The sequence below is a fragment of the Phocoena sinus genome, chromosome 1 (assembly GCF_008692025.1).
Source record: "Phocoena sinus isolate mPhoSin1 chromosome 1, mPhoSin1.pri, whole genome shotgun sequence".
Classification (NCBI taxonomy): domain Eukaryota; kingdom Metazoa; phylum Chordata; class Mammalia; order Artiodactyla; family Phocoenidae; genus Phocoena; species Phocoena sinus.
Genome location: NC_045763.1, coordinates 139305763 through 139319804, shown reverse-complemented (window position 1 = coordinate 139319804; position 14042 = coordinate 139305763). Strand labels below are relative to the sequence as shown.

Sequence of the window (14042 nt, the reverse complement as noted above, 5' to 3'; positions counted from 1 at the left end):
AATGTACACATAATTCTACATCATGATTTTCACTTAATAATAACAAAATTTCCTCATCTTAAAAAAAGATCTTCATAAACAGGACCTAATTAAACTTAAAACCTTTCACAGAGCAAAGGAAACAGTCAACAAAACGAAAAGACAACCTACTGAATGGGAGAAAATATTTGCAAGTGATATGACTGATAAGGGGTTAATATCCAAAATAATATGTAAACAGCTCATACAACTTAATATCAAAAAACAACCAGATTAAAAAATGGGCAGAAGACCTGAATAGACATTTTTCCAAAGAAGACATACAGATGACCAACAGGCACACGAAAAGAGGCTCAACATTGCTAATCATCAGAGAAATGCAAATTAAAACTACAATGAGGTATCACCTCACACCTGTCAGAATGGCTATCATCAAAAAGACCACAAATAAGAAATGCTGGTGAGGATGTGGAGAAAAGTGAGCCCCCATACACTGTTGGTAGAAATGTAAATTGGTGCAGCCACTGTGGAAAACAGTACGGAGGGGTCTCAAAAAAATAAAAACAGATCTACCATAGGACCCGGCAATTCCACTCCTGGGCATAAATCCAAAAAAAACGGAAACACTAATTCAAAAAGATACGTGCACCCCCCAATGTTCACAGTAGCATTATATACAACTGCCAAGATATGGAAGAAACCTAACTGTCCATCAACAGATGAATGGATAAAGAAGATGTGGTGTGTGGCGCTGTGTGTGTGTGTGTGTGTGTGTGTGTGTGTGTGTCCCCACATACATACATACACAATGAAACACTACTCAGCTATAAAAAAGAACGAAATTTTGCCACTTGCAACAACATGGATGGACTTGGAGGATATTATGTTAAACGAAATAAGTCAGGCAGAGAAAGACAAATGCTGCATGTTATCACTTATATGTGGAATCTAAAAAACCAACAAAGCAGTGAATATTAAAAAAAAGAAATAGACTCACAGATATAGAGAACAAACTAGTGGTTACCAGCTAGGAGAGGAAAGGGAGAGGGGCAAGACAGGGGTAGGGGATGAAGAGGTACAAACTACTATGTATAAAATAAATAAGCTACAAGGATATATTATACAGCACAGGGAATACAGCCAATATTTATAATAACTATAAATAGAGTATAACCTTAAAAAATTGTAACTATGTTGTACACCTGAAACATAATATTGTACATCAACTAAACCTCAAAAAAAACTTCATAAATACCATTTATAATAGTTTCATAATTCCATTTTTCAGATAGGCTATAATTTATTTAACCATTACTCTATTGCAGGATATTGGTATTGTTTTCAAATTTTAATATTTGAATTATAATATCTATTTGTTCTTTTAAATATAAGTATTATTGTTAAATATCTACTAATCTATGGACAAAGAAAAAACTGTGCTGTAAAAACAAAAACTATCTGGTAACTTCTGTATTTCAAAAAACTTTAAATAAAATGAAAGAACAGAATAAATTGGAGAAAAAGATGTTTGTCAAAAAAAAAGGAAGAAAAATAATATCCCCTTATATAGAAAAAGCTCAGACAAATCACCATAGAAAAAACTAGGGTCTGAACAATGAAAGGGAAAAGTAAATGAATAAATGATTTATATAAAATACAAATATGTAATAAAATATAAAAGTTCAACATCACTAGTAATTTAGATTACATTAAATTTTAAATGAAAAATTATTTTCCGTCTATCAAGTATAAATTATTCAATTAATCATTCATTTGCCTTTATTAAAATATTTAACACTGGTGAGTGGATGTCAAGACAGACACTTGCATACACTGCTGATGGAAATACAAAGATATAAATGATAACCTTTTGGGAAAACAATTATGTGTATCAATGTAGTATTAAAGCTCCACTCATCCAATGATTTAATTCACCATCCAATGAAGAACCTATCCTCAGTAAGTAATCCAATATTAGAGAAAATGCTTTATAAACAAAGATGCTTATCAAACTGTTTAATAATACAAGGAAAAACTTACATTATGTTTATAAAGCTGATAAAAGAATAGGTACAACCATGTATGAAAGTATAAAAACACTAGAAACATACATATTAAAAGTGGTAATTTATCCTGAATGAAAGGGTAATGAAAAATTTTTGACTTTTTATAATTTTCAAATCTTTTGAAATTAGTATGCATGTTTTTATAATAAGAAAGCCAAAAGAAACCCTATATCTATTAAATGTATCCATCTCCTCATTTAGACTGGATATTCCCTTGAAAGTTAAAGATGGTCTCTTTTCTCTCCAATTCTCAGTGTCTAGTATTGTGCCTTACAAAGAGTAGACTTTTAATAGCTATTTGTAGAATGAATTAATCTTTAACATCTGCTAATAAGGATTAGTTAGCAGCAAACCACAGTTCCCCTCTCCAGAAATATCAACTTTTGCTAAAAGGTGGCATCAATTTAAAAATGAATTTTGAGAACAAGAACCATACTTGAGTTCTTTCAATGATGAACTGTGATGAATGTTTTAGTCTAAGTAAAACAAATAATCTCTGTAAGATGATGGCTATTTGATATCTTTTAATAGTCTTCTTTCTCTTCATTCTAAAAAGCAGTAAAACCAAAATGGAGCCAAAATACAGGTAGCAATGGTCAAGTAGCAGCACAGAGAGTAGGTTCTTGAATTTCTTTCGGAGCAAGATCTGCAAAACCTTGTCTTGTCATTATAAGATGAGAATTTATACACATGTTATTAATTAAATTATGAATGCTATTACAAGTGGATGAGATGATGTTTTCTAAAGAATTCTGTTTAAATAAAATTCACTGTCCAAAAAGATTTATTTATTCTTTTACCTCGCCTGATTCAGAAGTCATATCAAGATGTAATTAAGGACAAGGAAAGTCTCTGAGGACAATAAATAATAGCTTACTATTCAAACTGAGGAAAGGCTACTCTATTTCTTAGGTAGTTTAATAGCACTGAAGCTCCAGATAAATTCTACTGTATATATAATACTATGAAAACTCACTTGATATCACGAATTTTGACTATTTCTTACCTGGCAAAACATAGCTGTTACTTTCACAATGACTACACCCATACATTTACATTTGCTCTACTACCACCTGTAACTCACTACTTCTGCTGTTTCACTAAGGCATTGCTCTCATTGCCCTTTTTTTTATTCACACAATTATACCTCTAACCTTTAAGCTGAACCATCACCTTTTTAAGAGCAGAGTCTTTACTGTTTTAAAGGTCTTATGGTAAGTAATTTCAGACATTTTGATTCATCTGAGATTATAGGTGATCAACTCCTGGATGGACCATACAGTGGGTACCCCAAGTGCTTATATGAACAAGATGTGTACAAAGAGAATATTCACTACTAATTTTAGGAAAATTGGTATACAGTGCAGAACTCACCTGAGTATAGAAGCCACTAGCTGCCTCTAGGAACAGAGAAAGGTTTGCCTGAACTTCACTCCGATTCGGGTTTGCTCGATTCTTTGCCTGGCCTTGTAGTGTTGTGATCTGATTCTTAAAGGCATGATTCCAGCTGAAAACAAAATGTAATTCTATTTGGTATAGCAGTGACTCACTGGGCAGACACTGGTCCCCCTGAGAACAAGAAAGAACTGTTTGTTATAATTATAACACACTAGACAGTAAACCTGCATTAAAGTTATTCACTTAAATAACTTTATGCTCCCCTTTGAACAAGACTAAACAAGCAGTAGAATGCAACTGACCTTAGTAAACACTTACCAAATGTTCGAATAATCAGACTGTGGCTTCAGTTATTAATCTTTTAGGGCTACTAGACTTAGAACCTATTTAGGAATCCTCATACAAAATTAGAACTACAGTGGCAAGACCAAAGTAAAAGCAAGCTATTAACAAATTTCCATACATTGCACCATTGTGTCAAAAAATATGTGAGTGTTCTGTATCAAGTGGCATGTCTGGGGGTGGGGGTGGGGGAGATTTTTTTGTAAATATTAAGCCATATCTCTTATTTCTCTAAAACTTATTTCCCACAGCACTCAGTTCTAGTTCTATTTAATAGTTTATTTCTCTTGGGGTTAATATTTTCGTTAGAGCTTGAAATATAAACTCACTTTGACATTTCAATTTTGGCTATTCAAACTAAGAAACAACACAATGCTGAAATATGGCACACCAAAATCCTGTTATAAAATGCCTTTCGAATTGTATAGAGAATCATTTTAAATTCAGTTGTGGAGAAATACAGTCACTCCCTAATTTGGAAATCACAAAGAAACAAAACAAAAAAAGGGAACTAGGATGGAGGGAAGATATTACTGGCTGAAGGAAGCAAACACAGATAGATAGAGGGTTTACAACCTACCTGGAAAGTACCTAATTCTTTATCAACAGCAGCTTTTGAGGCTCTTTTGAAGCACTGGGGTTTTTAATGATTTATGAGGGCAATCACTCACTCCCTCAGCATTTTTGATGCCATCTTATCCATGACTCTAATATCAAAAATATGGGTTTGAGTGGTTGTGATTAAGCTCTATTACTAGATCTCCTAACAATATAAAGGTTAGGTGTGCAATACAGGAAAAACTAATCTTCACCACTACTTAGGGCAACAGGCATTATTAAAAAGAATATTCTTGATTTTTAATTTTCCACCAGGCTAATGTCCTTGTTCCAATTTACAAGGCAAGGTCTTCCATGAAAGACATTTATTTACTCAGTTGGGAATCTGGTCATCTGCTATTTCACCCCTAATAGAAAGAATGAGTGGAATAGCCTAAATATACAAAATCTTTCTTCAGTCTTATTAGGGGGGAAAAAAAGGAAACACCTATTTATTGGATTAAAAGGAAGAACTTTCCTTACAATGTAAACACATTTTCCTTTGGAAGAAACTTATAGAATCATATTTATCAAAGAAAGCCTACTTCGTATTTCTTTTTTTAAATCATGGCTCAAATATAGGACTGAATACACTACAGAGAATCCAAACACTGTCTCTTAGTACTTGAAACACATACAAATTTGTTTTTATGATACGCCCTGAAGACCTTAATAAAACTCAACTCTAGGGCTTCCCTGGTGGCGCAGTGGTTGAGAGTCCGCCTGCCGATGCAGGGGACACGGGTTCGTGCCCCGGTCCGGGAGGATCCCACGTGCCGCGGAGCGGCTGGGCCCGTGAGCCATGGCTGCTGAACCTGCGCATCCGGAGCCTGTGCTCCGCAGCGGGAGAGGCCGCAACAGTGAGAGGCCCACGTACCGCAAAAAAAAAAAAAAAAAAAAAAAAAAAAAAAAAAAAAACTCAACTCTAAACATTTCTCCTCTTGCTACCTAAGACTGTATCTAAAGTAATAACAATGGTCAAATATTTTGTTCAAAAAGGTCACAAGTATTAGAATTTCTTTCCTTTTTTTTTCATTGAAAAAGCTTACTCTGAAATAGGTTAAAAAGAAACAACCAAATTGTTCTCTTCTATTCTAAAGTCTTGGTGAGATTCCTGATCTTACAGGGACATCCCAAATGATAGTACTTACAGATCCTGTTCTACTTTCTTGTCTAAAGCATATTCCAAATCAGTAACCAGCATCTTCTGGTACAGGTCCTGCAGAGCCTGCCTGGATGTCCAGACCTCGGCTGGACCCAGCTTAGAATCTGAGTAACAAAACAAAAACAGAACAGTAGACGATAAACAGATAGTTAAGACCATTATGCCACACCAACAATTCCTTCACTCTCCATTCCCCAAAGCAAAAACATGCTTTAAACAGATATCATAGATAGCTGCAGAAGTTTTATACTACTACATCTCAGATGACTTTCACCTTTTGGCTAATGACTACATCTGTTTCAAAATGCTTCTGTATTTGTCTTTTAGTTTTGAAATAATGCCATGAAATGAAAAAGGCTTAAAAAAAGAGAATGGTTCACCCTTTGATCTTGGTTTGGATTTCTATGCATTCATACCATAGGAAGCCATATGCCTCATAATAAGTCACCCCATTTGAAATGATGGACTGCCAAGTTGGTCTGTTTACTCTCATAACTATATCTCTTTGTCCAAAGAAGCTGTTCTCTTTTTCTTTTGAATCATTTTCACAATTGTCCTTACAGAATCCTCCTGTCGGCTCACAATCCAGCAGCTGTTTGGGCATTCTGCTATTACTCCTACTCTCCTATGTATGTCAAGCCAATAAAGTCTTGACAGTGAGTGTTATTTTAACCATCGGTAAGACTGCTTGCCAAGACACTTTGTGAGCCATACATACTTGCTATTTAATGTAAATGAGGACCAGTAGCAGACAGTGATTAAACTGCTCAAGAGGCCAAATGAGAGACTGGGTGCAAGATGAAATCAGAAAGTCAGGCTATAACTATATGTAATACCAAATTGGGGTCATATTGTCTGCCAGAGTCCTACAAGGCACATTAGCCTTTCTGATTACTAGGCTTATGAGCGCAATAATTGACAGTGAGCTGCCTCAAGAGAAGAATTTAATAATGGACTTTGCAATTATATATCTCCGGCTGCTAGTTAGCCCGTCTGGTTGCGTTTAGTATTTTGCCGCGGCACAATGGCATAATCTTCACTCTTCTTTAGGTCTGCTATTAGTATCTACAGCCAGCATAATCCTATTCCGCATACAGAATCTCCCAGACAACAGAGTTAATCCTTACAAGAGTTTGCTGGCTACTAAAAAATAGGGCCTATTTTTTGGTATCAGGTTCTCGGTCCCTTCCTTATTAAGCTTTTAATGACTAAATAAATAGATTTATAGATTTATTCAACCCTGCTTCAATTAACTGATGGCAGGAAAAGGAATGTAAGGGATCATTAACTCTGACCTATCAGTGAGACTGTCATTTAAATGAGCAGACTTAGTATCTTAAGGACAGGTCACCTTCTGGGCAGGTCAAATGTCCCCTACAAAAGTCAAACCCTCAGCCTACTTACTGCGGATGTTCAAGAGTTATGAAAATGTAAAAGGTATATAGATGGCTTAACATTGTTCCATGCACAATTTCTGTCACGCAATATAGATTATGCTTACAATGCCAATACAAGAGCATAATACAGTAGCTCAGAGCTGACATCAGAATCCATAGTATGGAAGATGATGACAGTTATGTTAATAATGGGAAGAACTATAAACCTATAAAAAGTGTTTTTGGTTTTTCCATTATTTTTCTTGAGCAAGATGACAATGAGATTATCTAAAATTCTTAGAACATTAGCCTGCAATTCTAGAGGTTGAGAAAAAGAGATCTAAATAGCCCATTTCCTCTTGGTTGTAAATTTTGGCAGGTATGCTGCTTACAAGTTTAACTCTTCTTTGCAGGTTTCACTGCAGAACTAAAATCTTCAAAAATGAGGATGAGATCCATTAGCACTTATTGTTTTTTTAAATTTTAGGATGGTTATAGAAAGCATATTGTTGTTATGCTGTTATAGAGAACATACTGATCACTACATAGTTATTGCCATGTATTTCCTTATTTTGGAGTTAAATTCATCTGCTCCTTTTAGTGACTAATTCCAGTTATTCTTTCAAAAACACCTTGGCTGTTATTCAAAACAAAAAAGGTGAGAAAAGAAAGAAAAATGGCAAGGTAGCTCATTCAATTTCAAGGACTTTCAATTCGCAAGAGTTTTCCTGTAAACATTTTTTTCTGAAGGTTTACCTACTATTCAAGTTTGGGGAATTATAAACACAAAGATATAAATCTAATACTATGAGGTATTTGTGTTTATATGGTATATGAATTATTTTTTCTGTATCTCTTAAGTAGCTGATAAATAGCTTGTAAAAATTAAATGAGTATATGCATTAAATTAAGTAATATTCAACTCAGTGTAGCACAGATTACATAAAAATTTTGACAAGCCATCTAAGTAAGAATTCAAAGTATAAAAACAATAAATATTTAAAATAAAGAGTAAGTTATCATCCCCTCTGGCAACCAGGACAGTACTACAAGTAGTATAATAAGATGATACACTTCCCTTAATTTAATGGTATAAAATAAGTTGTGAAGAACAAAAGAGCCAGCAAATACCTGTCATGTCAGCCTTCAGGACTTCTGCCTGCCTAAAAAAGGGAAAAAGAACCTCTGTTAGAAACAAACTAGGCTCACCCAACATAAGTAACACTAAAAGTTAAGTAAAATTATATATGACAGTAAGAATGTATAACAGCTCTATTTGTGGCACTGCAAATAGTGTCCCTGCTTTAATGTTTAGAGTAGCATTAGATCTTGGCAAATTGATGCCATTCCTTACAAGTTCACAGGGTCATCGCGAACTCTTCTACTGAGTAGAGTTCATTTTCTTACTGTTTACCTCCAAATTTTCCCTCCATGAGGCCAGGAAATTCTATGTTTCTCAATTCACTAGCCACTACAACTATTTCAAATCTCCATTCTCCTCAATTCTTTTCAGCAAAGGACAGCCCCATACCTCAGGAAAAACAATGCCCAGTTACTAAACACTTACAGTCAGAGAGCCCTCTTCTTTCTTACTCTTGTTAAAATACTAGCAGTACTGCATCTCTTACTTAAGACCAGTAATTACACTTAGTATGCTCTTTCTAACCTTTTTAAGGACTTCTGCCCCTTTAATTACCCTCTCCCCTCTTTCAATAATTTAAAAACTTCCCTCTCTATTGGATCCTTCTCACAGTATTTAAACATGCCCTATTCTCTCACAGATTTTAAAACCTTCTATCCTAGATTTTCCTCTAGCTGCTGCTTCTTTTCTCTCTCCCAAATTCTTCAAGAATTGCCTATATTCAAGAGGTCCAAAACTGAACTCGTGACCCATCCCCACCCCCATCCCTGGTTCTCTTTCTAGTGTTTTGTACCTAGGCAAATGTATCAAGGCTTTCCAGTTGTGAAAAGCAGACACCTGGAAGTCATCCATAACATTCTCTCAAATCCCTGGTAATCTATCAACTCCAAAAAATTTTACCTACCAAATACATCTTGAATCTGTAGCTCTCCCTTTACTTCCTCTTCAGTCACTATAATTCAAGTTACAACCATCCCTTGCCTGGAGTATTGCAAAGCCACCAAATTGTTTTCTCCACTTCACTCTTGTCTCATTTCATTCTGCTCTCTCTACTGCTACCAGAAGGATCTTTAAAAAAATGCAAATCTGACCTCCCCAACTGCGCACTTAAGACCCTTTAATGATTTTCCACTGCTTTTAGGGTAAAAACCAAGATCTTTATTAAAGTGGTCTACAAAGTCCTCTGTAACTGAATAGAGTCTCTGTACTCTACTTCTACCATTATTCTCTTCTCTCCTTGGTCTCTGTGTTCCAGCCCCTGGACTTCTTTCTGGATTCTCCAATGTGCTTGGCTCCCTTGACGCTCAGGGCCTTTGTAAAGAAGAGTCCCTTTGCTAGGAATACATCTTCCTCCTTTGTCTGGTTAATTACTCATCCTTTGTCTCAGTAAAGACATTACCTCCTCAGGAAGCTTTACTTGAACCCTGCATACATGAAGGATTTTCCTGTTTTATGCTCTCAAAGCACTTGTACTTTTTCTTTACAGTGTGTATCACAGATTTTAGGAATGCTCACCATCACAACTTCTTTGCCTACACAGGGCATTCAATACATATTTTTTAAGTGAAGAAAGGAAAAAGGCTAAATTATTTTCATATACTCTAAAAAGGTAAGTATATAAACTTACGAGATTTCCATTTTTAAAAACAAAGTTTGACATAAAAGCTAGAGAATATTAGAGATTCTAAAAGTTTTACTGTAAATGCTTTATGTAATTTATTATTTGATAACAACTGAATTTTAGTTTCATCAAAACATAACATGAATCTTTTTGTTTTCTTAGCTTTTAAAAAGATATCTATATTTTTTAAAAATCAAGATTTCAAATAGAATCACAATACGTTGCTATAGAAACCACAAACCACAAAAACTATCAATATAAATGAACAATACCAAATAAACAGCTACACTTAGTCCTAAAAGGTAACATCACATCAAATTCCATTATCCATAAAGCCTAGTTTGAGTGTTAAACTTCAGCCGTAAAAAAAAAAAAAAAAAAATCCTCACAAAGTATTTGATTTATGCCCTTAAAATCTAAGATCATACTTAGGAATAGCACACATCCTAACCTACCAACAACCTCCTCTCCTCCCCCACCCCAAAACCCTCCTAGAGTACTAACTTATGAACCTTATACTGAGACAACCAACCTCACTTATGCATCTCCACTGGATTCAATACCTTTCATTCTGAGCTGCCAAGTTACAAAGGACTTATTTCACAATGCTTCCATATGTTAGCTAAAAATACATACTCTAGTTTATACAAGATACACTTAGGATCATGTGTCTAATGATTGCTTTCTCTTTCCAAACAAGATTTGCTTGTAAAGATGAACAAATGTCATCTTGGTATGCTAACATCTGCCTAACGAGGATACTAATTTCCAGTCAAATGAAGATCATATTGAGCATATAACAGGAACTATTTCCAAATAATCTGCTTCTCTGATGGGCCATCAGTAAGAGAAGAGCTATAATTCTAACAGTTTCTGGAGCAGGCTTCTAGGCTTTGATAAACAAAGATCAAATTTTCACTCTACATTTTTATACACTATAATCTGCCCAAGAAAAATGTAAAACTAAAAATCCAAACACTAACAAAAGTGCAAAAATGTCATAAAAACTATCTGACATGAATGTTCAAGCATTTTGAAATTCCAAGAGTTCTGATTCCTTATTAACACAGGGGAAGAGATGCTCCTCTGTGCACAGTTCTCTCCTAGGTTCTGAAACAGACATGTGTTAATGACTAAAATAACCTTGTTAAATTGAAATGATGAAAAGCTAGCTAAATGGAAAATGTAACAACCTTGGGAGATAGCTACTATGATTCCCATCCCATAAACAAGGAAGTTAAAGCTCTGAAATAATTTGTCCATAGTCACAAAGCAATTAGGTACAATTAAGTACAAACTTAGTTCTTTCTGACTCCAAAGTCCAAGTCATTTCTATTTCTTTTAAATTAGAATAAAAAAATTCTATGACATAAAAAGCTAACGTAGACTTATCTAGGTTCAGTTTTGTGCTCTGTCGATTAAACCCTAACATTTAAGACAACTAGTCTAAATTTAAAAATCGGTTCAGGGACTTCCCTGGTGGTCCAGTGGTTAAGCATCTGCCTTCCAATGCAGGGGATGTGGGTTCAATCCCTGGTCGGGGAACTAAGATCCCACATGACGCGGCGCAACTAAGCCTGTGCGCCACAACTACTGAGCCTGTGCGCGGCAAACTACAGAGACCACGCGCTCTGGAGCCCACGTGCCACGCACCGCAACAAAGAGCCCACGTGCTGCAACAAAGGGCAACGAAGATCCCACGTGCTGCAACTAAGGCCCCACACAGCCAAAAATAATAAATAAATAAATTAAATAAACAGATATTTTTTAAAAGATCACATTAGGAAATAAATACCTGGGATTTTTATCAAAAGGACCACAAGAAGTAAAATTCACATTCTAGTGCAGTGGTCAGCCTGTGGATGAAATTCCCTCCTTCACACTGGATCAATTTTTATAAATAAATTTTATTGGAACAGTCACGCCCATTCGTTTACATATCATCTATGGCTGCTTTCTGCTACAAGAGCAGAGGTGGGTAGCTGAGACAACAATCACATGTCTCACCAAGCCTAAAACAGTTACTATCTGGGCCCTTTACAGAAAAAGTTTGGCTCTCCTGCTTCAGGGAGTACTTCATCAAAAATGAGAAGTCGAATATGTGTAAGTTCCCAAACCAAACAGTTTTCCCATATGAGGAATCATCAATAACAGTTTCCTCAGACTAAAGATCTATTTTTATTCGTTAATGTCATAATCTTGTCACAAAGAAGACTATGTTAAAATATAGTCTCATGTAATCAGAAAGTTAGTACTTGTAGGCCATGCTATATTTCTGATGGAATTAATTTGCAAATGGCTTAAAACATGGTTAGGTTTATATATTATTATCCACTAACTCTTCCTTTTTCTGTGTACCAAAAATACCCATTTAGATAGGTGAGAGGGTTAAACTAAAAATTATCTCACAAGAAAAGGAATCCCTATTCTCCCACTCTTAGTTTTTTTAATAATGTATAATATACAAGAAATCAAATCAATAGATATGTGATCTTACACCGACTGCTTTCATAAAGATTAGCACAACATTGGCTATTTGATTATTTTACGTTTTTATAAAGAAAAAATACTACACCTCAATGACCTACTGGTTTTGTCAAAGACCAATATTGTTAAAGATTAACGTTACAATGCTTATATAAAGAGACAATAGTTTTTAAATGTTTCCTCTTGGCTTCTAGAAGGTGTGGCCACACGACATCCTTTTTATTCTTACTTTAAGCTAAAGGAATTAATGAAAAGAATGAATGAAGAATCAAAGAACTAAAATCATCATGCCTTCAATAATAAAATAGCACTATTAAATAGTTATAAAATATAAAGCTTTCAAAATACTAAATATATTGTCTCAGTTCGTAAATAATAAGGGAAATTAAGCATTTCTATCAAACACTAAAAGAGAAAGTCATTAAAAGACTGAATAAAATTTGAAACATTCAGTGATCATCAAATATGTTTAAAGCTAACCATCTGAAACAATACTCTTGGAGAGAACATGATCATCAAGATCTATAAATACATTTAATGCATTCTAATGCACTAGGTATATACTAAAATAGCTTACACTATATTTAGCACTTATTATTGCCAGACACTGTTCTAAAGTAAGGGCTTTCCATAGGGTAATCATTCAATCCTCACTATGTACTATTATTGCCCCCACTTTATAGCTGAAGAAACCCAAGGAGATAGAGATTAAGTAACATGCCCAAAGTCATCAAGTTAGCAAGTAGTAGAGGTAGCATTTTAACACCCTGATTCCAGAGGCTAACTCCTAACCATTGTATCATAGTTCCCGTTATACAAGACTGTAAAGGGAAAAAAAAATGGAATGTTTGATAGTAATTGCCCAAAGAATTGGGGTTTTCAAAGGTTAAACATTTTATGGTAATTTTTTAATAATGTCACTAGAGGAAAAAAACTAATTAATGGTTATCTTCTTTAACAAATAGCTTGATTATACATAGCACTGATATAACAATGCAAGGTAACAAATACAGGATAATCTCTCTTATGATCACACATTAATATTCATGGTTTAAAAATATAGGACATTTCCAAATCAGGGGCCGATACAATGAAGGATTCCTTTTACCTGGCCTTCCAACCCCCTTTCTCATATGAGCAGAACATAGGAATGTAAGCCAATATCCTCTAAACTCACAGTTGTTAAGGAAAGGTAAATCAGGCTCTTTTGTTCTGGGAGGTAATGCTAGAGCAACTTTTTTTGGAAATTTAAATAAAAGCCACAGCAGGTTTTATTTCAAGATAATTTACCTATTTCCATAAAGTACTACAGAGTATTTGGGATAACAGTAGCCAACAATTATGACCATAAACATAATAACCTAATGATAATTATTTGTGTTAAATAACAGGCCAGACAGTAGACACTATAAGGTGAGTGTGTGCTTACACATGCAGACACACATGCACATATACACTTAGATCTTTAAGATATCACCAAGTGTCATGGCATTAATCAGAAAAAAATAAATCACATCACTCTACTGTTGAATTTCACATAGAAAAGAACATCTAGGGAAGATGCTGCTCCTAAAGGAGCTTTTCTCAGTAAGAGATAATAAAAATACTAACTTGCTTTCTCTCTTTATGGAACGTTTTGGCACGAATTTTCAAATCTCCTAACACTCCACTGCTCTATATTACAACGTTCACTCTACAATCTATACAATTTGAATATGTGTACCTAGTTTTATAAAGGGCCATTTCTGGTCTGGGAATCTCAAAGTATGAGAAGGAGTTATTCTTCCAGGCAGAGAAAATATCACAACAATAAAAACAAAGCTGGGTTTCCCTGGTGGCGCAGTGGTTGAGAGTCCGCCTGCCAATGCAG

At 34.8% G+C, this 14042-nt stretch overlaps 1 protein-coding gene across 12 annotated transcripts in view; it reads right to left on the bottom strand.

Moving 5' to 3' along the window:
• SMG7 (SMG7 nonsense mediated mRNA decay factor) overlaps nt 1-14042 on the bottom strand; it is a 68242-nt gene that overhangs the window by 31935 nt on the left and 22265 nt on the right. For 11 of the 12 annotated variants that reach the window (XM_032632130.1, XM_032632138.1, XM_032632078.1 and 8 more), the window contains 3 exons: nt 8055-8086; nt 5534-5651; nt 3420-3552 (listed from right to left, as the gene is read on the bottom strand). In XM_032632130.1, coding sequence (XP_032488021.1) covers nt 3420-3552; nt 5534-5651; nt 8055-8086 — 283 coding nt within the window. Of the gene's footprint in view, nt 1-3419; nt 3615-5533; nt 5652-8054; nt 8087-14042 lie in introns of all 12 variants that reach the window. The other variant, XM_032632169.1, reaches the window with a different exon arrangement.